At 34.6% G+C, this 27,166-nt stretch overlaps 1 protein-coding gene across 2 annotated transcripts; it reads right to left on the reverse strand.

The window, feature by feature from the left end:
* Positions 1 to 894: 894 nt before the first annotated feature.
* Positions 895 to 27,166, reverse strand: LOC129756464 (uncharacterized). 2 transcript variants are annotated; one of them, XM_055753355.1, is made up of 4 exons: positions 26,879 to 27,166; positions 1,938 to 2,090; positions 1,596 to 1,859; positions 895 to 1,531 (listed from the first exon to the last, which is right to left on the reverse strand). In XM_055753355.1, the coding sequence occupies exons 1-4, from the start codon at positions 27,009 to 27,011 to the stop codon at positions 897 to 899; spliced, it is 1,185 nt and encodes a 394-aa protein (XP_055609330.1). In that variant the 5' UTR covers positions 27,012 to 27,166; the 3' UTR covers positions 895 to 896. The 2 variants fall into 2 exon arrangements, with proteins under 2 accessions (XP_055609330.1, XP_055609331.1); XM_055753356.1 differs by lacking the exon at positions 26,879 to 27,166 and adding an exon at positions 20,171 to 20,272.

A 27,166-nucleotide genomic window follows, 5' to 3' on the forward strand; every position in this document is an offset into this window, starting at 1 on the left:
CGATGATAACAAACTGAGAAGACTATACATCGATAAATGTGATTCTGAGTTAAAGCGAGTATATCTGAGCGATCACATATCATCTTTTTGTTCGTCCGCACTGCAAGTTTTCCCTTGTGGGGCGGACCACGCTAGGCCTACTAATGTCTGGTGGTAGATGCAACTCTATCTGTATCTACCGCTTCATAGTAGTAGGCCCGTGTGGAACAAAAATATGTGATGATATGCTTCTAAATAAATTCTACCCGCTCATTTTCAACATCTTTCATTTCATCTAATCTTCTATCCATCTATATAAAACAAAATTCATAATCTTTAGATGTCCCTACTAAAAAGGACACCACTTTTCACCACTAAGCCTATAAATTAAATCTACAAATATAAATTACGGTGATTATGAAATTAAAAATACCTCAATATGTTTTGCAAGTATTGGTGTGTTCAGGTATGGAATATTTTTCGAGGGCACTAATATATCCATAACCATATAAAGTAGACATATCCAAGTGCCTGATGGCACCGCCGCCAAAGCAACTGTCTCCAAGGTGATAAGGCCACGAAATCACCCAACTATTTAAAGCCACCCTTAGGCTGTATTAAAGAATAAAAACTTTCGGCCATTCAGTGCTGGGCTGCAATAAACGACAACCAAGGACCACATATTCAATGAAGAAGATATTTTCCTGCTTTATATTGTAAATCGTTGTAGGGTGGCTGTCACGAGTTACGATGTAGGAGTTAGTATAAGGAGAAGGAAAATAATTTCAGTGTACATAACCCAAAACCTAGAATAACCGTGGGAGCTTTCTCTGTAACATTAAGTGTTTTCTTGTCTGAAAGAGTTTGAGAATTCGCATTTCATTCAGGAAACCTTGTTATTTATTATCCTACAAATATTAGTTACTAGTGCAAGGTTGCTGAACATAATCTAAGCAGAAACCTCGATTATCTACATCCACCGGTGCCTCTATGGAATCGGAATGGAAAGCTAATCGGAAAGGTCGAATGTTGGAAACCACCGTTCGCGAAACCGAACTGACTTCAGCATTAAACGTCCCACCACAGATTTTGTCCTCGCAGGTGTTAGCCGTAGGAAGTCGATCTGCCACCTTAGCACATGGAATCAACAACCAATCATTTGTGCAAGAATTTGGCGCCCCCTGCGTGCCTCCACCGACCATCGTCTGGACGGCCATGTTGGAATTACCGGACAAGGTAAATGTTCGGGATCTATTTCTTCCGATATCCGGACATTGCGTGTAGTGGATGCTGCAAAAGTTACGTTCCGTTCGAATGCATATACTGTAGTCTTGATTAGAGAGCTGTCTCCCATTCGTGGTATCAAAGTTGAAGCTCTTTAATCGACCACTAACTCCGGTGAAGTATTGGAGACAGCCTTGCTCAGCTTTAGAAATCGCACCACACGGAATCTGGGATATGCGAACTCTCCAGGATCGTGGAAAGCTAGGCCCACTGGTTATTACGGTCAAAATAATCGGATTACTCTGGCCCATTCCAGCGTCGATGTACACTGTGGAGTAAAACAAAAAAAAATAAAGTTCGATCGCCCAAAGAATTTGTTGAAAACGTCTTACTATGATCTCCGTTGGACGTTCCGCAGACTGTTGGGGCTGGACTTCCGCCGGAAACTAGGAACTGATCGTTGTTGCAAATGTGGTTCGAAACCTCCGGGCCGCTGATGGAAAACTGATCGAAATCAAGCCTGATCTGACAAATGTCCGGATGCATTTTAAGAACCGTTAGTTGGCAACTACCTGTCCCATCTGTGGTATCCGGATGATTGGGATTCACAAAGTAGGTTCCATTTTCTCTCGCTACTCCTCCGCAGGAAGCCATAACTGCAAAACATACAAAAAAAAAAGGAACATAGGTTAGAACGAGTTTGAGTTTTTATTAGAAAAGTTACAAAAACTCACAAATACAGCAGGTTCCATAACCTCCTGCACAGGGACCAGCTGGGATGCCACCTCGCAAAACGCATTCGTTGTTCGGCTGACAGGAACCGTATTCACCGGAGTTGGACGAGCACAGTCCTTGGCCCCATTGAAAAACGGTGAAAATTGGCAGGACTGAGGAAGAGATGAAAATTATTGGCACATTAATAAATAAAGTAATGATGATACATCAGGCCCGTGCGAAGGACCGGTTCATGGGGGGGGGTTTTCAAAATTCAAAATCCAGATTTTCCAAATTTTGAATCAGTGCTGTGTCCGGCAAATCATCAATTAATTATTGAAAATGATGTTCCTTTTTCTGAACTAGACATTTGCTTGAAAATAAATACGAAGCAATCAAGTTGACAAATCTAACATCAATATTTCAGAAAACACAGAAAACGAATGCGCTTTAAAATTTTGAATAAAAACAGAATTTAAAGCTTCGGGCTTATCCGAAACACATACCTTCTTGATGATTACATTTAATTTGATACAGAGAAGAATATCAATTTTATTTCAAGAGTACCAGTGATCAAAATCAGAGATAACATCATTTTTTATTTCGTCCAGTTATCAACCTAGAAGACTGAAATAGTTTAGTGCATTTCTGAAGTTTACAACATCACTTCTTATATTCTGAGAAAACTAAGTTTTTCTTTTTAAAAATTAGATTATTAGGCTCATTTTGTTTTCAGAAAACAAAAATTTAGACTCGAAAAACATTGAGAAATTTATTTAAATTATATTTAAAAAAATTAAAAATAATTGATAAAATATTAAAAAAAAATAAAAATAATAAAATAATAATGATAATAATAATTATAATGAAATATGTATAAAAATTGGGAAATTCATGTTAAAATTTAAAAAAAAACTAAAAAATTTGGTTATTTATAAGACGTTAAAAAGAAACGTTTCTAGTATCGATATAGGATCCATATAGGATCTCAGTGAAACCTTCTTGTTTCTTTGAAGAGATCTAAATTCTACTTAAGACTAAAGCGTACATCTTTGAAGGGTTTAATGACTAGCATCGTACTGATGCTAACACCACCAGCCCACAGAAAGAGTACTATTTATGTGTGCCGTGACCGAGACTTGATTTCATGACCTCTGGCTTGAAAGACCTGGTCGCTATCCTCTAGACCATGGTCGGCGGCTGTGTGGAGTTTGTAAGTTTAAACATGAATCAGTTTTAAGTGAAATCTATCATTGATAACTGATGCTCTAACAAATCTTCATGAAATTGAAGAAAAAAAATGATTCCTTATTTGCTTATTATACTTAATTTATTCAGGAATAATAATGTAGATGATGATGATAATGCATGATCTAAAAAAGTTAAATTCTACAGTTTTCATAAACTTGGAATATATCATTACAAGCATGTCCGACTCTAGTAAAGAAATTTAAAATAAAAAATATATTATTGAATTTTACCAATTTGTTGAAATCTGCATTGATTTTTCGCCTACAAATATCTTAAATTAAATTTGATTTAAAAGAAGTATCGTGAACAAGCCGAAGACTGCTTTTTTCGCAGAAACCAAAATAAGTTGCGATCTAGGGGAAAGTGGATAATTGATTTGAAGCCTTTTATTTTTTTTTAAGTTTCACAGATTTGTCAAAAAAGTCAAAAAAGAAATTCTTAAATGATGTTCACATATTGTGATAAAAGTGATTTACAGAGTGACAAAAAAGTCCGGTCACACTTTTTTGGGGTCGCCTGTAGACTACACGTTGCATCTCTCTGGTGCCTTCTATATGTCAATTGAAAGGGCTAACCTTGCTGCCCAAAGTGGCAGAGTTTCGTTTCTGGGCAGTTTGTTTACATTGAGTTGTGAGCCATGGCAGAGTTAAGGGCAGCGGTTATCGCTGCTCGGTTTGGCGCGCAGATGACGAGCTCTTTTTTTCGGACGAGAAGCTGTTCGTTTTGGAGCAAACAGTCAATCGCCAAAATGATCGAGTTTAGAGTGTGAGCCTCCAGCAAGCTCCTGTAGACAAGCTGAAAGGTTCACGGTTCCAAAATTAGACGTCAGTCTTGCTTCCTGACAGATGGCACAACATCCCACACCGCAAAGGTTATTCAGGCGTGGTGTGAGAAAAACTTGACCGATTTCATTTCGAAGAATGAATGGCCTCCGTCGTCTCCGGATCTGAATCCACTGGATTGTTTCGTGTGGGGATACATGATGTCGAAGCTGAACGACTATAAAATAGCAAATTTGGAGCAATTCAAGCTAGTTATCACGAAAATCTGGGACAAGATGCCGATAAAGCAGGTGCGCGCCGCTTGCGACGACTTTCCGAGACGTCTGAAGCTGGTTCGATCAGATAAAGGTGGTGTAATTCCGAGATATCGTCTGTGAAGTATCTTTACGAGTTACTGAATAAAGCTATGAAAGCCAGATTCAGATTTTCTTCTTATTCTTTGAGATATTGAGGTTTTCCTGTGTGACCGGACTTTTTTGTCACCCTGTAAAAACCAAAGCTGTTAGACAAAAACCTAATTGCATATTTGGATTTTGGGCACCCAAATTATATAAAATCATCTCTTAAATTATTTGCGCCTAGAAAAAATGTAAAATTTGAGGCCTTGAGTAATTTGTCAAAAACTTTTTTGATATAGAGTTTAGGATTCAAAAGAATGAGAAACACAAAATACAATTGAGGCTGAAATTGGTTTCTTTAGGAATATCTTATACATTTACCTTTTTTTACAATCCAAGTGGTTAGTTATAAAGTCATCGATACTAGGATTTTGACTATCGTGCGTGTTCAACACCTTTCACATGCTAACCAACTTATGATGTGTAAAATAAGTACTCTATGAATGAATTTTTAAGTTCGAATAGTTGGTTGCAAATGTTATACTTGTTTAGTTACCATTCTTAGTAAAAACCCATTTTAAACACGAGTTAGAGTTTTTGTGAGTAAAGATTTGAGTTTCAATACAAAAGGTATTAACTGAATTGCAAATCGAAACCTACAATTGATTAGTTTAAATTTGTGAATGTCATATAGAGTCGTGAAACGAAAAGTCTTAGGCCTTGAGGATGATTTAAGACGAAATTCCACCGGAGGCGAGCCGAATGTCTAAAATATTTGTCGACACTAATTTTTAAACACCTTTTGGGATCAAGTAATTTCCGGTAAATTCATTTCTTGTACTGAAAATTTTACTTGGAAAAATCTCCATGGGGGGGGGGGGGGTTAAACCCCTAAAACCCCCCTCCCCCCCCCCCCCCCCCGTTCGCACGGCCTTGTGATACATAGCTTTTTACGGTAGCCGACATAAAGCTAAAAACAGTAGGTGCAAAATGTCTTGCCAGTCGAAAAAATAAATCAAAAATTTAAGTAAACAGAACATAACCTGAACGAACATGAATTTTGTTCGTTCTTTTTCTTCCCACCAAACTTACACAAAACTATTATGAATAGACAGCAAAGCAATTTGAGCTTTGTTAAGCGGCAAAAAATTATGAATCCATTTAAGCATAAAAAAAACAATATTTGTGTTACATTATGTTCAAAAAAGAAAAACTCAACCTGAACTTTTAATGCAATTTGGCAACTGATTCAAAGCCTTTATTCAAAAGAATTACAAGATTGTAAAAAAAGAAAAAGCTATAGAATGTAGTTCATATACATACAATTGAACGGGCGTCAGGTTTAATATTTGCAGATAATTTGATGGCAATTTATTTGAAGAAATAACTAATCTTCAAACGGTGAAAAAATGCTGGATAAATCCCAAAACTATTGGGCTAATAGTAAATATGTTCGACAAATGGAACTGCTGATGTTACTAAATATTTGTAATAGTTAAAACGGTATAATGTGCTTTCCACTATTCAATAAGGGCTAATGGTACAGCTCAGCTGGAAAGTCAGTTTCCTCCTGAGCCGATGTTCACGAGTTCGAGCCCAAGAGTAAACATCGAATGCAGTTGTACCGGATAAGTTTTCCAATAACTGTCCGCCAACTGCAACGTTGAATTATGAACGTCAAGTTTTCCACCGATGCGATTTAAGGCGCTTAAAAATGTTGCAGACACACAAATTTAAGCAAGTTTCAATAGAAGCAGTACGTACAGTGATTTTTTTTTCTTTTATAAAATACTTACAGTGAGCTGAACAAGAATGTTACCACTATGTGTTTCGCGTGTTGAAATAATAAAGAAAGAAAATCGTCAACATTTTCTTCTATAATTTGTTGTGAATTGTTCAACGAATTAAACAAGCAAAAGTTTACAGTTTTGAATGAAGCTATAAGGGTATATACGGGCGCCAGTATTGGCGAAAAATTGGCCTCAGCCATAACCTCAAACTTTGATGAGCTGACGGCCTCACCAGTGATGCTAGGCGCGTTACTAAATCAGTATTTGTTTTTTTTTTTAAACGAATTATAATATTTCTGAATTGATTAAATTTATAACAACAGCTAATCGTTTGAATTAATTACGGGGCGTCTCTAATAAAATTGATGAAGATAAGCCATCTTCCGCTAATGAATTTTCAAGGTGAATTTAAAACATCTGCAATATATTTTCATGTACTGCTCGGTAAAGTAAAAAGAGTTGTTTCCAACTTCTAAACGAATGCAAAATCATTCACTGTTACAAAAAAAAAAGTAAATTAATAAAAGCCACGTTGATGTTGACTATGAAAATAATAGCCTGCATGCTCTGATTATTTATAACATTTTCACATAATTCGCTACATCGTTTAAGTGTGCGATACAGACAGTTGTTATTCAGTTCAGATAAATGTTGCGTTTAATTTCATATTCTAATAGAAATCTACACTCAGAAATAAATAAAATATCAAACAATTATTTTTTAGGTATTTTCACGTTTCTTCCTCTTTACGCACAAGGATATTTCTCATGGAGTAATTACTGGGATATTTCTCACTGAGAAATATTTTCTGCGATTAAAATTTATGCATTGAGGAATGGACATCAGTGACATCTGGTGGTCATAAACAAAACGAAATTTAAGGCGACGGTTGAACTAATGAATTTATTTTGGAGGTATAACGAGAAATAAATTAGAATTTTTTGAGATTTTTTAACTTTACTGTTTAATACATATATTTAATTTAATTTTATAATATAATTTGGAATTTCACTTATTCATAAAACATTTTTTCCTAAAATAATCTTAAATTTTGACGCGCATACCGTTCCAACAAGGGAATCGTTTCCGGATCAATCGAAACGAAACAAACCACTATTCTCCTAGGCATTTTCCTGTGTTGTCCCAATAGGAGCAATGCTGGCCCATGTTGCAAAGGTGGATACGCTTGTAGGCATGCAGGTTTCTACCGGATGGTAGATTTTTGTTTGCTGATTGATCTTATCCTTTTGCTGTAAACGAAAGAAAAATAGAAGGTTAAATAAAATCTTTACTGTATCTGACTTCATTGCAAACACATTTTCACATTTCTCAAGAGATAAGATCAATTAGTACTACCTACCGTCAAAGGCAATGCTGAATGAAGTGATATTTTCACTGGTTTGTTTCGGAAGAATAAACACCGGAATTTCTATTACTAGTTGATCATAATCAGCTCCTGGAACACGTGAACCGGAGACGATTCGATGAAGTGAGGTAGCGAAAATTCCAGAAAACAACAACAATGCAATAGTAAACAAAATGAGCCGTAAAAACTGACAGATTGAAATATTTCGCGTCATTAAATTTTATGCAGAGAATTATTTCTCAAGGAAATATGTTTCCAATGCATAAAAAATAATATCGCGAAACTTATTTTTTAAGACCCAAAAAAATTATTCGCCTAATAATTGCGGGATAAATAAAACTAAATCATTTTTATATTTTTATTATTTCTGAGTGTAGGGGAAAGTTGCAAATTCTCAGTACTCATGAAAACGTTTTTCAATAAAAATTCAATTTAAAATATAATCATTTTCCAAATATCAATGCACTTGGCAGCCCTGACCACCCAAAAAAATCAAAACAAGAGCGTCTGTGTGTCGCTTTTCCACAGGGCGAATTTGTCGATATTAGTACCGCAAAATCGCGTTTATCGTGCGCCCTTCTCAAAAATTGATTCTGTTCTCCCATGGTTTGAGGTTAGGGCTGAGGCCTCCTGCTAAGGTGGTGTTCGTGTAAAACTGTCAATATATCCTAATTGGTGTTTAGGACCAATAAAATGAAAAAAAAAAAAAATGGAATATTAGAAAACGCCTTAAAGCAGTGATTTATTCAAATGGGTCTTAGAAGCCTTATTCTTCACTTTTTACAGAAATAAAGTGAAGAATAAGGCTTGTAAGACTTATTTGAATAAATCACTGCTTTTAGGCGTTTTCTAGTATTCCAAAGGTTTTCAAGGGGGTTTTAAGAGATTTTCCTCTAAGGAATTAAACACTTAAGCTTCAATACTAAAGTACCGTAAAACGGAGTATTTTTTATCACCGAGGTAAATTTGACCAACAATAAATTTTCCAACATTATCATCAATAACTCAGTCTATAGTTTGAATTTTTGAAAACTGTTTTCTACGTTTGAACGCCTATATGAGCTTTAAACAGGCAAAATCTGGTTTTTATTTAAATTTTTTTTTGTAAGTAAAAGTTCAATTTCAGAATCTTAAAATATCTATTTTTTCCGAGGTTCGCAAACAAACAGCTCTTCTGATAATACCAAAAAGCATTTAGAAGCAAACGGGTTATTTATGTGAAAGAACAACATTTGCTCTTTGTAGATATATGAATAGTTATAGTTCTGTTTTTATTGTCATTTAATGATAAATTTTTAATATTTTAAAAATAAGGACTTTTTCCAACAGTAAGTCCGTATGGGACAAATGCATAGGAACCTTACTAAACCGTTAACTTTGTAGAAAAAAAGAAAATGGAAATAGTGGGGAAGAGATAAGGGGAATGTGTGTACAAAATTTCATTTGTATTTTGAAGCACAAACTATTTGGCAATTATTTTATTTTTTGCCCCTTAATGTAGGCAGCATAATAGTTATTTTTTCGATTCTAAATATTTTTAAAATAAAACGTTCAAAATAAACGTTAAATTGATAAACTAGCATATGTAAATATAATGAAGGTTGTATCCTTTATGATCAAGAAAACTAGTTAAAACCGTCAGAATAGATACTAATCAATGTCACCCCAAAGCATCAAATTCTGAACAGAGACGAAAACGATTTTAAATCAAATTTAAAGTAGTCTTATAAATTTATGCATCCATGTTTTACGTTCATAAGAGTTCAGTACTGGTTTTAAAAATATAAAACATGCCACATTCCCCTAAATAGAAAAGATAATCGAAAAATATTGATAAAAGTGATCAATATTACCCCTGATTACGGTATACCGAATATACAGCCGGCAGAATATTCGGCGCCTTATAACCGTTAAGTCAAATATTCGGTACACTGAATAGTTTAGCTAAGAATTCGGCCAAATAGGTCGAATATTTATTTTTAAAATTGATGAAATAATAGATTTGTCAAAATTTTAAAACGACTTTGGATAATTCATAAAAATATCAAAAAGAAATGTTGAAAATGCTTCACAATCATCAAAAACTTATGGTAGCAAGTAGCAATAAAACATCTTAGGTGTATCCGTGTATGTTTCACTGTACATCGTACTGTGATCGTACAGCAGAATGCCGAAAAGTATCGCTTTATACTTTAATTATCGTTTCTATCCAGATTTTCTAGATGTAGCCAGGCTTGCCCATAAATCCATTAGGGAATTCGATATAAGTCAAACCTGGCCGAAATGTCTAGATATTGTTTGAAACTTCCCAGATTTAGCCTGGATTCTCTAAGATTATTTTCTAAAATAAGTAAAAAAAACTTCAATTTCTCTTAGACAATTTTTGGACTTTGTGTTCGAAAACGATTTAAAAATAATCAAGATTAACGTATATTTTTGTTTAATCCTCCTGTTTAATCTTCAGATACAATTTTAACACTGTTGCTGTGGTTCGATGAAAACGTTAAATTATTTTTTATCCTGTATGTTTTAGAATATCGCCTGGATTTTTTTCAGGGTTGTCGTTTGTTTTTACAAATTTTCTAAAAATCGTCAAAAATTGTCCTACCATGTGGATACGTGTGGTAAAAAGCATGCTTTATTATCGTTTTTTTAACTATTCTAAAAATATCTTGCTCAAATTCAACATCATCTAATTTAATGCAAAATAAGCAATTTCAGACTGCTTGGCATCTGTTTCGACATGTTTTGTCCCAGATTTCACAGAAATCAATTCCCATTGGTGATAAACGCCCTACTACCGACAAGTCATCTGATGTTCTTTCAGTTATTGGTGACATTTCGAAAAACAGAGAGACCCCTACTTCAAAAAAAACCTTGTAACACTTCATCTGGTTGAAAATAATCGACTCAAAAACATGAGGGAATTTAATTGGAAGAAATAAATGGTTAATAAAATAATCGCCTTTGGTTTTTTCCTCAAGACGTGAAATAATGAAATAGACAATCTGGATTGATTCTGAATCAGAATAACTAAGAATAAATAAGTTGAAATTCTAAAAACTTTACTTAATTTTCTGTCAACTGAACTTTTTTCAGTTTCATGTCGTAGATGGCAGCATTTTCTTGCAGTTGAAAGTACCAAATTATGTCTCAATATTGATTCCCGGGTATATTAAGGCCCATATTCATCATTTGGAGGATACAGTTTTGTTGGAATTAACGCTTAAGAAAGCTTTTCTGGATTTGCAAAAATCCCCAGCTCAATAATTTACTACCGCCTAAGTTTCTCCTCAACTCGACTTTCGAATCAATTGCAAATCATAGAAATAATATCATTTTCATTTTTCTTTAAAGCCAACGATTTAATAAGGTTCCTCTCCATTTGTCTAATACGGGCTTACACTTGGAAAATGTACCTATTTATTAAATATATAAAAATTCTCATTAAATGACGATAACGATAGCACTATAACTGTCCATATATAAAGAAAAAAGGTTGTTATTTCTCAAACAATCCGTTTACTTTTGAATGCTTTTTGGTACTATCAGGAGAGCTGTTTGTTTGCGAGCCTTGGAAAAATAAATATTTTATGATTTTGAAATTAGATTTTTACTAACAGAAAAAAAAATTTGAAATACAAACCAAATTTTGCCTATTTGATATTCAATTAATAGGCTTTCAAACGTAGAAAACAATATTCAAAAATTCAAACTATAGACTGAATTGTTGATGATAATGTGGAATAGTTTATTGTTGGTAAAATTTACCCCGGAGCTTGTTTGTGAGTCTTCGAAAAAACAGATATTTTTAAACTCAAAAAACAACTGTTTAATATAAATAAAAAAACTCCAACTACAAACCGAATTCCCTTTTTTGAAACTCAAACAGTTTCCAGATATTTTAATTTCAGACTTAGTAAACGATGATTATTTGCAAAAATTCCATGTTGATCAAAGTTACCCCAGTTTACGATACTATTTTTACTGTCCAACCTTTTTTTTATTTTTGGTCCTCAACGCCAATTGTTTCATCCTAAAAAATGTAATCTTATGCTTTATTTTTTATCCGTTGAACAGTTTAAAAAAATAGAAGAAAATTTCGACGATTTTCAATCATTCATGTCGGATTGATCGTACCTAGAAATATCGATCAAGTGTAATAAAGAGTTTATTTTATTATTAAGTTTTATTAGTGACACTTTACCATCTTTTTGGCATTCGTGTAATATTTAAGAGTATATAAATTTTCGATTTTCTCTTGTACACCAAGTTCCCAAGTGTTGAGCCGACTAGGACAGTACCGTCAACTGGGGCAACATGCAGCACTTTTCATCTTCAATGGCTTCTAAAAAACTTATGTCTTCAGCTAATCATACTGCATAATGCATAGAAAGTTTCAAGGTTAATGGGACATCAAAATATCGTAGTCAGAAAAGTTATTGGTTTCTTTAGTTATTTTTGATTTTCTAAAAATGTGCGATTTTCAATATAATTAGAAAAAAGGGTAACTTGCAACATAACTTGATTTTAATGAAAAAAAATATGAAAATGTACGAAAATTTGGAGTTTTTGAAAAAAAAATTTTGCTATGTAGACCATTACGCATAAAAACAACAATTGCAGTAATTTGCAGTTCTCTTTAAACCAGTGGTTGTATTTGGATGAGATTGAATTGATCAACCTTCTCTCGCTCAACGCTTTACTCGGAAGCAAAGGTTGCTTTGAGGCAGCGAAAACGACAAAACCGATGATGCATATGCTCTCAACATGGCCCGCCTTCACGAAGCAATATACATTCGAGGCAGCGAATACAGAAAACCAAACGAATGGCTCTCACTCATCTCCTGTTAGATTCTTGAGGGAACCGAAATCAAAAGGCACAGCAAACCCGAGTCTCCTCGTTTGTGCCTGGATCGAATACCCGAGGTTTTTCTGCTATTGCTATTATTGCACAGCAACCGCACGCAGGCAGCTAGTGTTTTCGTTTCTTTTGCCTCCCCCTTCCTTGCTCCATACGTTGCGGACCTATACAATGCAATAAGTTCGGTTGTTGTCGTTGTTGCCTCAACCTTTGCGGCGAGGTTGAAGATGTTCTCCTCAACGACAGCTATCGGCTTGAGTCCATCAAATTCAATAACGTAAATGAGTATGTGTGTCTCGTCTTCTTCATGCATCATGTAGCCAGCGTTACCACATATACAGATTTTTCAGTGAACATACAGATTTTTTGAAATTTTCAAACCAAGAATCTGTATATACAGATTACAGATAATTGGAAATTTATACAGATTTTATACAGATTTTCAGCAAATGAAAAAAATTCTATGATATTTTGATTATGCTTTGAGTTAATCGAGAATAATCTACTTTGATGATCCAACGTTCAAGCCATCAATTGTCATGCTCACAAATGAGAAAAATCTTCCAGAATAATTGTTCGGAACTGCATCAATACAAGGGTTAGAAAACAGTTTTCAAACCTGTGTTCTAGTTAAATATCATTGAGTTACTTCAGCTGCTGTGAATATTTTTCTTGCAGTATACAGCGATTACAACTAAATACAGAAACCGATCAGAGACAAATTGACACAATTTTCAAATCCCATCTGATTGTTAAACCTCGGATGGACAAAGATCGTTGCATTTTACGAAACATATCTACTTTAAAGTTGGCGTGACCTTATTTTTACATGTAGCGGTAGCAGATATGTATTTTGTTCGCTGTACTAGAAATTGGATTTCGTGCAATGTTTCGAAGTCGCATTTATTTGTACAAACAAAACAAAAAGCGGATTGCATGTAGCAAAATCACAGGATTAACACTGATTTGAAAGATTGCACATATGTCGCAGTTCGCAATAATGAAGACGGCAACTAGATAAGTGCGCCACGCTTTATAAAAAAGGTCGCCGTAGTGCAATGTTAGTATCCGGAATCAAAATTTTGAATACAGATTTTAATACAGATTTTTGAGATTTTATACAGATAAAAAAGATTTTTTGCCTCGAAAATACAGATTTAAATGTGGCAACGCTGCATGTAGCCTGTAGCAACCGAACGCTGAGAGAGTTCGTTCGGGGCAGCAAACGAATAGTGTCTCTCAGAGCAGATCCTCCTCATGGGGGAGGTTTGAATGAATGTATATGTATCGTTTGCTGTATTGCTATGCGAGGCCTCAAAGCGTGTATTTTGAGAGCCTCTGATGAGAAAATTGGTGAGGATTTCAATCACTGCTTTAAACTCTGTTTTACTTATTTTCTGAACATAGGGTTGCTGCATACATTTAGGGGTGAAAAATAGGGGGAAAAATCATATAACGTCTCATATGGCTTATACGCGCCACTCGTGTTTTGAAGAATCTGTAACATTTCTAATAATATTGAAGAATCTGCAAAATATTACCAATTTGTTTAAAATGCTGTGATAGGCTATGGTAAGTATGATTTTTTTCTTAAAATACCTCTGTGTCGTGAAAATTTCACGATTTTGGTTTTTCTTCGTTTCGATCCAAATTTTAAAACACTTTCGATAAGGTGTCATCAAGCAGAGAAAAATGAATAGGACAGTATTTTCTGACACATCGATACAGGGGAATCTAAACTATGAATTTATGCAAAAAAAAAATTCTGAACTCGCTAAAATATGCTTTTTATGGGTATGTTTTATCACGGCCCATGCGCTCGTTATAACGAATATGAACAAAAAGTGAAACCCATTTTTGGAGCGTTAATTAGGCTGGAACAAATATCAATTTCTTTTTTTATCACCCCCGCCCCCCCCCCCCCCTCGAAATTTCCAAAAAAGGGGGAGCTAAATAAAGTTTGAAGTATTTCATGTACATTTCGAAAAAAAAAATTCAAGAATCCAAAAGATTACAAGACGAAAAAAACTAATTTTGGAAGATGTAAGTTATTTCACCTTTTGTATTCTTGATTTTATTGAATTTTTTGATAAAAAATTACTTGTTTTTTTTAGGTTTTGTGCAATGATATTGTATGCAATTTTGTTGCATACAAGGTTTCGTGAAATTTATTCCAATTTATTTGTTTTTCACATTATTTTTTATTGCCCCCCCCCCCCCCCCCCCTTGCGATGTTTCAACTCCTAGTGACAAAAGAAGGATTTGAAATTTGTTCCGGCCTTATTGCCAAAAATAATCAATTTTTCATTTTTTCCTTATTTCCATTAGTCCATTTTGATTTTCTGTCTATTCAAAGTGTCTGTAAGAATTAGTGTGTTTTCGGTTTTCGGCTGCATTCGGGTGGGTTCGGCTGCTAGGCGCGTATTAAATAAACAGCGGTGCGTATTCGCAACACAGTCTTTTTTCTGTGGCTTTGAGTATGGTTTTTAAAAATGAAGTTTTTAAGGCAACTCAAGGAATTTCACTAATAAAAAATCAAAAGCATTTGTAGAAAACACTTTTCTTCGACGAGTGCACTCGTTTCAAACACAAAATGTTCATGGAGTTCATAGCAAAGGAGCAATTCGCTTAGGTGGGTCATAATAGAGCATGTTCCCCTACCACAAAAAATTCTACTTGCTAAAATCATAAAAATAAATGTTTCGATGAATAAAATTTCAATGGTAACAAACGCGTGATTTAAAAAAAATCATAATCCGGCATATTGAAAGGAGATTTACAAGGTGTCCCTTCGTTAAACATTTAGTTGCATCTTGCCCCGGACAGGTTGAAAGAATTTAAAAAATATTTATTTAAAAAATATTGATGATTGTCCGAAAAATACTTTTACACCAAAAGTGTTGTAAAACCAGTACAAAGTTTGGTTGTGATATCATTGAGCCAATCCACCATATTGGGTAAAGTAAAATTTGTACAATCATTGCTTGCTACTAAATTTGATATGGATATCAAAATTAAAAAAAAAAACTAGCTTAAGATGTGAGAAACTAAGTAATCATAATTTTATAGTCATTCAAAGATAACTTGATAAGATTGTATTTAATTAAAAATTTAATCAGTTCTGTGGTATAAAAATGTTGCATATAACCCTGCTGTTGCATGACGCCCCGTTTGACGGTACTCAACGAACCGTGCAGTAGCTCGGTATCGCGAAAAGGGCAAAATAAAAGAAATAGTAATCTAATCGCTGTGTGCATTATTTTTCGGACCCGAAAACCGGAATTGGGTGGTCATCTGAGGGGTTTTTAAAGCTTGAACCGTCCTGGACCCGGCATTCATATTTTAACATTCTATTCTTATTTCGCTCACCGTATATCTGCGTACCTAGGTAAATTACATAGTGTGAAAATATGCTGAGCGACGGCGTTGACAGTTGGATTTAGATATTTATCTCAACACACATATGTGATATTGAGATGGTCAACGTTAGTCCACTCTTCTCTTAGTATTTAAATTTAAACTTGAAATTCAGATAACTGTGCAATTAAGGTAATGTAACAGATACGGTCAGAATAAAAACTTATCAGTTTATGTTTTTGTGTGATTTTGCAATCTAAGTGATTGACGTTTTTATTTTTCCAACATTAATCATATTAATCCTGTTACATAAATACAGCGGGATTAAAAATTTTTCCCAACTTCAACTCCGAACCGCATACGTAACACATTTGAAGCCACAATTTATCGACCATTCGCAAATCATTGAGTGTGGATTAAGTAAACAGTTCCTTTGTTGACGCGGAACCAATTTTCGCCCGGAGCTGTTTAAGCAAACAAAACTCTGCCATCGCACACCAAAGAGAGCGAGATGATTAATCGCAGATTCTTCGCACTTAACCTACTCACTGGCATGGCTTGGCTCCTCCAGAAGGACCTTCGAATCGACGGCGGCCGGGCGTCAAGTGTTTGAGCTTACATTACTAATGTTCCGCCGTATGGGTCTTCTTATGCCTATGTATGTTTGAGATACCACCTCACCATAAGCCATAATGTGAAAGCTTTTTCCGATGGTTCGGCTATGAGGTTTCCCGGTTTTTTGTTGATGCCCAGAGAAAAGCGGAGGAAAAAAGATAATCTGCGGGAAGAAAAGTTGAAAGAAGTTGTGCCGCCCCAACCCAGTAGAACATGGCACTCGTTAACGCCTCCAGAGTTGACTCCGCCGAGTTGCCTGACTTGGGCTTTGGCTCGATGCGGTGGGGTCTTCAATCTTTCTTTCTTGTGTAGGATGGTGGCGCCAGGCCGGATAATCACACTTCCTCAATAGTGGTGTTGTGTAGACATCGCCAGACAGAGAATATTCCTTTGGCTTTTCCTTTTTATCCGTTATTTTGGTTGAAAGTGCTGCAATCTTCAGCCGCCGAATGCTGTTGTAAGTCGCACCACCGAATTCTTCTCACGTTTTACCATATGCGAGCCAGAGTTTGTCGGTTGTTTCTCGAAAAATTGAGAAGGTGGTTGTTCTGTCCAGAGGAAGTACTAGGATGCGATATGAAAAAGATTCCAAGCAAGAATGTTTGATTTTGTTGTAAAACCCGGAGCAATGTTCTTCGGAGAATATTTATGTTCATATGGACTTGTGGTATAGCTCAGTTGTCAAGTCTGTTGCCTTCTGAGCCGATGTCCACGAGTTCGAGCTCAAGTGTAAACATCAAACTCAGATGTACCGGATACGTTTTTCAATAACTGTCCGCCAACTGCAATGTTGATATAAAAGAAGCGAACGCCATGGAAATGGTAAAACGGCTAAATTTGAAACAAAAAAAATATTTTCACTACACTTAAAAAATACACAGCATCTTAATTGTTACCGTTAACTGGGGCAACATGCAACAATTCTCAAATTCAATTACTTCTAAAAAACTTATGTTCACAGTTTATTCTACCCCTTATGCATCAAAAGTTTTAAGGATGATGGGACATCAAATTGGCGTAGCTCGTAAAATTATTGGATTCATCACTTATTGCGATTTTCACGCTCCTTAGAAAATGGGATACCGTCAACTGGGGCAACATGCAACAATTTTCAACTTCAATGGCTTCTAAAATCTTAATGTTTACAGATAATCATACCTCTTGTACACAAAAAGTTTTAAGGTAGATGGGTCACCAAACTGACGTAATCAGAAAAATTATTGGTTTCACCAGTTATTTTTAAATTTACAAAAACATGCGATTTTCACCCTACTAAGAAAAAGGGGTAAGTTGCAACAAACTCTGTAATTTATGAAAAATCAAATGAAAACGATTGAAAATTCATAGTTTTTGGTACATTTGTGATGTCATAACGCATAAAGCACCAATTGCAGTAAATTTTGGTTTTGTTCGAATTAAATTTTTAATTTTTTCTGACAAAAATGTTTTTAAGAAAAAAGTGTTCATCTTCTGCATACATTTAGGGGTAAAAAATACTACAAAATATTCTGTTAGCTCAAAACATGAAAATAAATCTAGGAATGGATGAAATTTTAATGTTAACTAACGCATAATGTAAAACAATTATATCCCAGCATATGGAAACGCGATTTATGAGATTTAGTTCCGATTTGAATTTTGTTGCATTTTACCCCAGACGGGTAACTGAATTATAAAAATATTTATTTGAAAAAATTGAGTGATTGTTCGAAAAATATTTCCACATGATCAATGTTGGTATAGGATGAGGAAGCCAGTATAAAGTTTGTAGGTGATATTATCAAGCCAATCCGTCATACTGGGTTAAGTTTTTTACGGCATCGAAAAATGTTAAAAATTGTACATTCATTGTTCGATTTTTCAAATTTTATATGAAAATCAAAAACTTAAAAAAACTATCTTAGGATTCAAGAAATTTTGTCATCATCATTTTGTAATCATTAAAAGATAACTTTATCTCATTACATTAAATTAAAAATTGAATCTGTGTGGTGTTATATAAATGTTGCATTCAACCCCGCTGTTGCATGATGCCCCGTTTGACGGTAACTTGCAACAAACTTTGTTTCCAATGAAAAATCTTATGAACACGTATGAAAATTTATATTTTTTAATATATTTATATTTTTAATATATTTGCGTGAAGACCATTATGCAGAAAAATACGAATTGCAGTAGTTTTTTGGTCTGTAAAAACTAATTTTCAGACGAAAGATGAACAAAGATGTTGCCTAAATTCAGGGGCTAAATTTTTTCACATTACCGTCAAACGAGGCATCATGCAACTGCGGGGTTAGATGTTAAATTTTTATACCACAGCCCTGTTCTAATTTTATATAATGTTATCAAGTTATCATTGATTGAATACAAAATTGTGATGACTTAATTTCTCACATCTTAAACTAGTATTTTAAAATTTTTCATTTTCATTCAAAATTAAAAAAAAATCTTAAAAGGTTGTACAAATTTTCACATTTTTCGATACCATAAAAAATTTACCCAGTATCACCTACAATTTTTCTCTGGTTTAATTTTCCTGTACCAACACTGTTGGAATTAAAATATGTTTCGAGCACCATCTCCATTTTTTTTAAATTATAAATATTTTTATAATTCAGTTACCTGTCTGGGGTAACACGCCACAAAATGAAAATTGAAGAGACACCTTGTAAATCTCTTTTTCATGTGCTGGAATATGATTATTTTGCATCACGCGTTTATCTACACTGCAGTTTCATTCATACAAACATTTGTTTTTATGATTTCAGCAAGAAGAAATTATACAGTTTTTTTACCCCTAAATGTATGCAGCATCTTTAGGTTCTGAAAATGTAAAAATTAGTTTCAACAGACCCAAAAATTACTGCAATTGGTGCTTTTATGCGTAATGGCTTAAGGGGGAGTAGGGTCTAACTAGGGTAAAAAAACACCATTTTCACGATTTTTTTAGATCAATCGTTCAAACAAATGTGTTTTGGGCCGGAACACTAATTCGGACACGAATAAGAACTCGCGATAACTTTGGTTTAAACTCAACTTAAAAACACAAGTTTTATTTCGATTTGATTGGTGGGGTTTTTATTGGCGATGTGAAGTACACGGCGGATTGGTTTGGACTTAAATTGATCAACTCTACGTTCCATCCGATCGCGACGATCCGATTTCCGACTAGCAACCCGATATTGACAGCAGCGGCACAACCAATGTGTAAAGCAAGTAAAAATGTCAATCAATTACCAAGACCAATTCTAGTTTAACGGACAGGCACAAACTTCATGCAACTTAAAAGAACAATTCAATTTCAATTCTTTATTTATTCGCACTATCCATGCACCATGCCTCATGCACCAAGCCTTAGAATACTTCCTGCTTTATTAATTCCAAAAAACTGCTCCTTCAGACGTTGCGTCGTTTGCTGCTCGTAAAATCAGCTGTCCTTTGCTGTTCAATCAGCTGTCCTCTGCTTGGTGTAGGATTTCTGCTCCGCTGCTCCAGGTATCGGCTTCACTTCTCCACTAGCACTTATTGTTCAAAATTGCAATGGCTGACACACTGGAGTCTTAGATTTTCAAAAGAGGATGCACTTGTTTTGTCCTTAACAACAATTGCTTTAGTCCAGCACTGCGATGGCGATTTCGTGAACAGAAAATGGTTCACACTTTGCTGCGCCGATCGGCGTTCTTCACTTTTAACTTAAAGTCCAATTATGTTTCGGAACCACTTTTCCGGACGGTCATCCGGCTCGAAGGACCAATCAATGTTCAGGAATGCCCCTGACGGCTTGCGCGATAGCATCAGATTTTCTTTACGAAATAAATTAACTCACTCATTCGAAACATTACAAACTTAGTGGACTGTATATTGACTTCAAACAATTTAGACTTAATTACATTTATGGACTTCCGACAAACACTGGTCCCTTGGACCTCTGACACTGGCCATATAGGCTTCTGACTCTGGCCCTGTGGCCTCCGATGAACCTTACTTGCTCCGATGGTGGTTGGATGGGAAAAGAGATCGACCCATGGAAGGACTATGGCTAGACCCTACAGAAAATCATCTTCGGTTTCGATCTTAGCCGACATTTTTGGCGCGCATTGCTAGCCGTTAATGCCAGCAGCATGGCGATGATTTTACTGGGCCCTTTTGATGCTTAGGATGGTTCACAGCAACGTGTTCGTGCCAGAACAAAATGTATTCAAATTTTTTGCATTATACAAAGCATTGTTAAAAGAACATTTAGTAATTTTTTCGTAGAAAAATATTGAAAAATAAGCCGGTGACGGAGCACTTTCGAGGATGCCTTTTAGAAAACAGGATTCGCGGTGGACACTGTATCTCAGCACAGAATCATCTGAAGTCAAAAAATCAGAGCAAAATATTTTTAATAGATGTTTTTCTGGACCCCAACGATTTTATTTAACTTAAAAAAAATTTATGAAATTTTTGTAGCTGTTTAAAGTAAAAGCTACGATTTATCACGAAAAAATCCGCCATTTTTGACGTAGAATTACGTCTTACGGCAACACTATAGGGGGGCAAATTGAAATTCGCGAACGAATCTCGCGTCACGAAAAACGCCTCTTTACCAGACATCTTTTCCGTACATCATTTTGGGTCGGCTATGTGTTGGTACACCAATACTAATAAAACACAAATACAAATTGGTGCGCAAAACACCCGAGCGAAAAAACCCCGACAGTCGACCCCAACTGCACTAGATGCGAAGTTATAAAAGGGCAAGGATTGCGCCGTCTCGGTTTCATTAAATTATTGGCCATTCTCCCCGGTGGTCGGATGGAGCGACCAAAAATTATGTGTGTGCTGCTGTTTGCTTCCCTAGAGTAGTTGGTGTACCTACACTGCCGGCCAAAAGTTTGGAAACCATTTTCGATGGCCTTATCTCACCAAATCTATGGTACATTGCATATCTTTTCTTCATATATTATTGGCAAAAAATATATATTAAGCCCAACAGATTCGCAAGAACTCGTAAGATAATAGTGCTTAAGGCGAAAAAAAATTCCAGGATTTTTTATAAATCTTGGTAAAAGTGATCGGGAAATAATCAATCTTCACTTGAAGTATTCATGAAGCAGATGGACATAAGTATTCGACACATGCTAACTCATCGCAATTATATTAACTCCAAAAAGTTTGTTATATTTGCATATTTTTTATGTGAATAGATTCTAGGAAATGTTCTCTATCAAAGGGCATAAAGTTTCCATAAGAGGAAAGATTACGTTAAAACAACAAAAATTTCAACAGAACATTAAAAGTTTCGGATGTTTATGTCCATCAGTGTTAGTAGCTATTTTGAAAATTTGAAGCACAATGCAATCTATTGCTCAAAATTTAACAAATGTGTTTTGATAAGTATGTTTTCATGTTTTAAAAAGGGTTGATCCCATTCTTTTGGCCGGCAATGTACTTTGAATTGATCCGGATGAAAAACCAATGGATCAAAGCAAGCTTTGTTCGTCGATACTCGCACGTGTGCTCCACCCTATTTCGTCATTATGCTTTGAACTTTTCCTTCATTTTGCGTGCACTAAGATATTTTCGGCATATAAAATCAAAATTAGAGCGAATTCGATTAGTTGCTCAGCAACTTTTGAACTAAACACATGCAAGTTCAACTAGGGCTTGGCTTGCTTAGAGAGTCGGCGCTGGAGCTGGTGCTTATTTGGTTTACATGTTGCAGTGTTAAGGGGTTAGGGCTGACTAGAAATGACACTGGCGATAACAAGAAAAAATATATAAGTGAAAATTTAACAAATTTATTAAGTTTTTGTGAAATTGAAAAAATGCCGCAATTCTACGTAAACCTTGTGGTTGTGTCTAATATACAACCTCTTAAACTTTTTATCTGTAAAATCTCCCCAAAGTAAAAAAAGGAAAATCGTTGGGGTTGGGTATTTTATAAGTAGAAAATATGTTCAAAATTTGAACAGAATCGGTGAAGTAGTTTCCAAATGACGATGTCCACTGACTTTAAAAATGTGCTTTCGAGAAAAACGCGTTTGAAATTCCTGCTCTATTGTTTCTGCAGTATTAGATAAGAAGAGATGAAAGCCTATAATTTCTACAGTTTTGCTTCGATTGACTTGAAAATTTGACACAACATTCTTGAAATGTTTTACAATAAGAAAATAAAAAAAAATCGATTTTTTTTTATTTTCTCCGAATAAATTATTTTTAGTTTAATTGATGCGAAATACAAAAAAATACATTCACATTTTATTCATATTCAATCTACGTGAAAAGTATGCAGTAGATCGAATCTTTATTCACATCCGATCTACAATGTTTTCACGTACGCTTCACCTACAACTCATATGAAAATTACGTGAATTCTGCTTGCTGCGCGAGTTCTGTTTGGTACCTGAAATTCACGTAGGGTTTAGGTGATTTTCATGGTGGCAAAAATCTATGCACATTTTCACGTAGCATTCATGTGAAAAGTTTTATCGGTGTGGATCTTTTAACCTCCTACTGCAGTGGTTTTCGAACCTTTTTTCAGTCAGCGCCCTCTGTTGCTAATTTTTTTAGCTCAACGCCCTCCTGAGCAGAAAATATGCTCAAAATGCCAAAAAAATTCGCTGCAAAACAAAGCAGGAAAATATCTAGAGCAGAAAATATGCTTTCAGAACAGGGGTAGGCTTGAAAGCGGCCAAAGTATAATGTTTTTACATTTCATTGTAGTTCAATTCAAACGTTTGAACCTAACAATAGTAGCAAACCAATACTCAAGTTCATTCAAATTTAAATTGCTTCAAACCTCAAGAAAGATATGAAAAAATATTGAATTTCCAGGACAAATACTTGAGCTTGAAAATATAAAAGTTGTCTAAATACAAAATTATAAACATTGATAAACAAATTTGCCATTTTTGTTGACAAAATAATGACTATTAAGTTAAGTGGTATTACAATGAAAAAGCATTGAAATGAATAATAGGTACATAGTATTATTTCTAGTTCAAATAAATTTAAAACTTTTGATTATGATACATGAAAAACTTAAGAATTAAATTAAGGTAGACTTAATTTGAATTCTTTCCAAAGTTTAGTGTTTTCACTGGTCTAAAACTTTGAAATAGGTTCCGATAACTGGACTTCGACAATTTTAGTGAAATCGAAACACTTAAAAAGTTTTATCATGGAAATCTGCGGAATCGTATTTTTTGACTGATTGAATAAAAGATCGTCAAACCGGAACAAAAAATAATAGTTATCGGGGATTGCATTTTTGCATAACGCAAAATAAGTACCGTAAAGTGGGGGAAACTTTGATCAGCGGGGTAATTTTGATCAACATGAAATTTTCGCAGATAACCATAATTAACTAAGAGATTTTTTATGTTACTTAAAATGTAATTTTAAAATCTTAAAATATCTCATTTTTAGAAGGCTCATAAACAAACATCTCTCCTGATCAAATTTAAGCATTTAGGAGCAAATGGGCTGTTGAATGTGAAAGTTCAACTTTTTTCTTGGTTTAGGTTTAGTTCAAGTGTTATTTTTATGGTAATTTGATGATAATTTTTGGATATTAAAAAAAATCGGTAATTTTCCATGATAAAGCCCGACTATGTTCGAAGAAAAAAAGAACATGGGAACAGTGCGAGGACTTAGGGAATTGCATGAAGATAAAATTTAATTTGTTTTTGAGGCCAAAAAAGTATTGAGAAATGTTTATAATTTTTGCCCCTAAATGTATGCAGCAACTTTATCCATCTTTTGAGTATATTTGTTTTTGAAAGAAATCGTTGAAAAATTCAATTGAGTCCAAACAATAAATTACTTTTATCGATATTTTATGCTAAATGGCATCTAAACAATAAATTTGAAGATGTTGAGATACGTAGAAACCATAGTGATCAAAGTTACTCCGAAATTCGAAATCTGGTTTTGTAACAAACATTTAATTAGGACCACCAATGTCGTTTGAATATTCTGCAATCAATGATCATGTTTAATACTCTGAACCTCAGTAAGTGTTTTAAAGCTTTTAGGTGTTACGAAAAAGCAACCCCTTCCAATATATTCAAAAATGAATGGAAAAAGTGATCAAAGTTCCCCCAGTTTACGGTATATAAAACCAGTTCAACATTATTCTGTGCACTTAAAGATATTTTTATATTAACCATGGCTGTAAGGAGAGTATTCAAAAAAACGGCAAAACTTTGTTTTGTGAATAACTTCTGATTGCATGAATGGAAAATGATGAAATTTTCAGTCAAGCTTTCTAATAATGTAATATTTACGTGTATAAAGTTTGTCTAGTGGTTTTTGAGATAGCGTTTATTGCTGAAGTTCATTTTTGGGCAGAATTGAGAAAAAATACAGAAAGTTCAAGTGGAGTACCCAAAAACAACTAGTAACAAACTATTCGACAAAAACTGTCATGGTAAATCATTTATAAAGTCTTAGAGGATCCAATAGTGAGCTTAAATTTGAATGAAATCCGAAAATCAGAATAGAGGAAGTGATAAAAAAAAGTCATTTATTTCTGACTAACTTAAAAATATGCCTGATTTCATTTCTACAAGGTAGAAAAGCTGCCCACCGCTAAAATATACAAAATACAGTGGTCAAATCGTGCACAAAATATTTGGACTGCTTGTGGGGAAATATTTTGAAAAAAAATCGTAATGGACAGGAAAATCGAATCTTTAGCGGTCACCTGGCAGGATTCCAACCAGAAACTTTTCGTTAAAAAGACTTGCCCGTTTTGTATTTCCCGGAGATAAACATAGAGAAAAAAATGAAAAAAATAATGTCTAGTAAATGTGAGGAGGCTAACGCTCTGCGGCAACTACAAATTAAAACTCAGTTTTTCATAACTATTGACACGGTGATTGGCTAAAAATACAAAGAAGACTACCTCCAAATGCGATCGTTTTCCCTCAAAAGCACTTCAATAGGTTCCACAAAGTTTATACTCTGTTTGAGTTTTATCTGGAATCGTGTCATTACGAAAAACTGTGGTGGTGTGATAAAAAGTAAAATTTGTTGTTTTTGTGCCGAACGAGGACAATCGGCTAAATTTGTTGTAACTTCGACCTAATTGGTAATTTTGAGCTATTTTGATGGTCAAGCATTAGGAAACAGAGAACGTTTTCAAAAATAGCTATGATTAAAAAAAAGAGTGGTTCATAGTATGCATTATAGATGGCGAACGTGTTGCTCAAAATTGAAGTCAAAAAAATTCGTCATTGGTCGCTATCTCAAAAACCACTAGACATTACAAAACAAAAAATTTGAGCATGTGAACATTACATTACCAAACTACTTTGCTGAAAATTTCATAAATTTAAATCTGTGCATTTAAAAGTTATTCACGAAACAAAGTGTTGCATTTTTTTCGAATACACTCCTTAGTTTGGATTTTAGGGTTCTTCAAAGTCGAATAAAAAATTTTCATTGATGGGCATTGCACGTACTAGTTGTCATTGAACTTGTTAAAAAATGACCCCACTGCCCTACTCAGCACTTCCAACACTTTAAAGTACAAAAAACTCAATATTGAAAATTTGTTATACTGTTAAAATAAGCAACCCAAATATGTTAAGAGAAACTTGAACGAAGAAGACGGAAGGAAAGTTTTAATAATATCCAATTTCTTATCGACGAAAATTAATTTGACCAAATATTCGTCAGAAATTGTATGATACAAAACTTTATAATACTTGTTTAAAATATATAAATTTTAGAACCTTTCTATTTCTGCTAAATTGTGCTCTTGAAAATGTATTTTTTCGATAATTTTTTACATGAACGTTCTACCAGAATCAACGCACACTCCTGATTTCGAGTAAATTTTTGCAGCTGCTTCTTGTTTGCGTTGATTTCACCCGCTCAAAAAATCACTCTTTCCCGGTCGACCATCATATTCCGCCAGTCTTCTCCCAGAGCTGGGTGATTGAGATTCAATGGCGAGATAGCACTTTGATGGAATCCATCGGAATTTAGAAACCATGGAAGCTGCTTCTCTAAGTCAAATCCAATAAGCTGCCGCAGAAGCAGGAGCAGAAAAGTTAGGCTGGATTTCCTAGCTTGTCAGCCTTTTTTGCTCTCATATATATACTTTTTCACCCTGGTAGGTTTTCGTTTTGGATGGATGCTGCCTGCTTGCCCGATTTAACTACCCCTAGCAATTTGCGGTGGAAAAGCGAAAAATGATGAAGTACACTTTATGGCTCAATTACCAGCGCTGCTATAAATTGTTCCTCTTCATGGGGCATCATGGGAGCAAATTGGGTACAATTTCATGCAGGATATTTTGTGATCTTATCTGACACACTGGTGGAAACGGTCATAGCCTCGTTTTTAATCATGTTCAGAAATAATAAAACCCTTTTTCATATTTACCAGTGGGTGGTACATACTGATTGGCACAAAAATGATTTATTTTAAAAATATTGTTAACAACACATTCAACGGATTCAACGGGAAAGTAAAATATTTACATCACATTTATTTTTAACCTTCCACTAAACACATTTAGACTGCAGAAGATACGAATTTGAAAATCAGAACACTGAATTCCCTTTTAAATTCAAACTCAATATTAATCAATTAACACTTACATCTTCCATCTCGATAGTTTCCATAATTAGAGATGGCTCTAGATTTTCGGCTTTCACTGGCCAGAACTTCACGATTCACAACACTTATGAATGCAACAACAGCAATAGTAAGTCTTCTGATTTGTTTCATCATTTTTTCACAGTTCAAGTTATTCACGTATTTTAAGCAAATTTCATAATTTAAAAACTGTTCTTCTTGTGCAAAAATTGGATCAAATGATCAATTCACATTCAAATCGCTTTGACGACAATTGCGACAAATCCGCACACACGTCCAACGTTTGAATG

This window comes from Uranotaenia lowii, chromosome 3 (assembly GCF_029784155.1).
Source record: "Uranotaenia lowii strain MFRU-FL chromosome 3, ASM2978415v1, whole genome shotgun sequence".
Taxonomy (NCBI): Eukaryota; Metazoa; Arthropoda; class Insecta; order Diptera; family Culicidae; genus Uranotaenia; species Uranotaenia lowii.

What these genes read in the sequence shown, in the direction of transcription:
- LOC129756464 (XM_055753355.1), bottom strand. Translation starts at nt 27,011, where the DNA reads ATGATGAAACAAATCAGAAGACTTACTATTGCTGTTGTTGCATTCATA. An exon ending in AAACTATCGAGATGGAAGAT is followed by an intron (nt 2,091 to 26,878) that starts GTAAGTGTTAAT and finishes TCTCTTCCTCAG; the next exon opens with TCCTGCCAATTTTCACCGTT. An exon ending in TTATGGAACCTGCTGTATTT is followed by an intron (nt 1,860 to 1,937) that starts GTGAGTTTTTGT and finishes TATGTTTTGCAG; the next exon opens with TTATGGCTTCCTGCGGAGGA.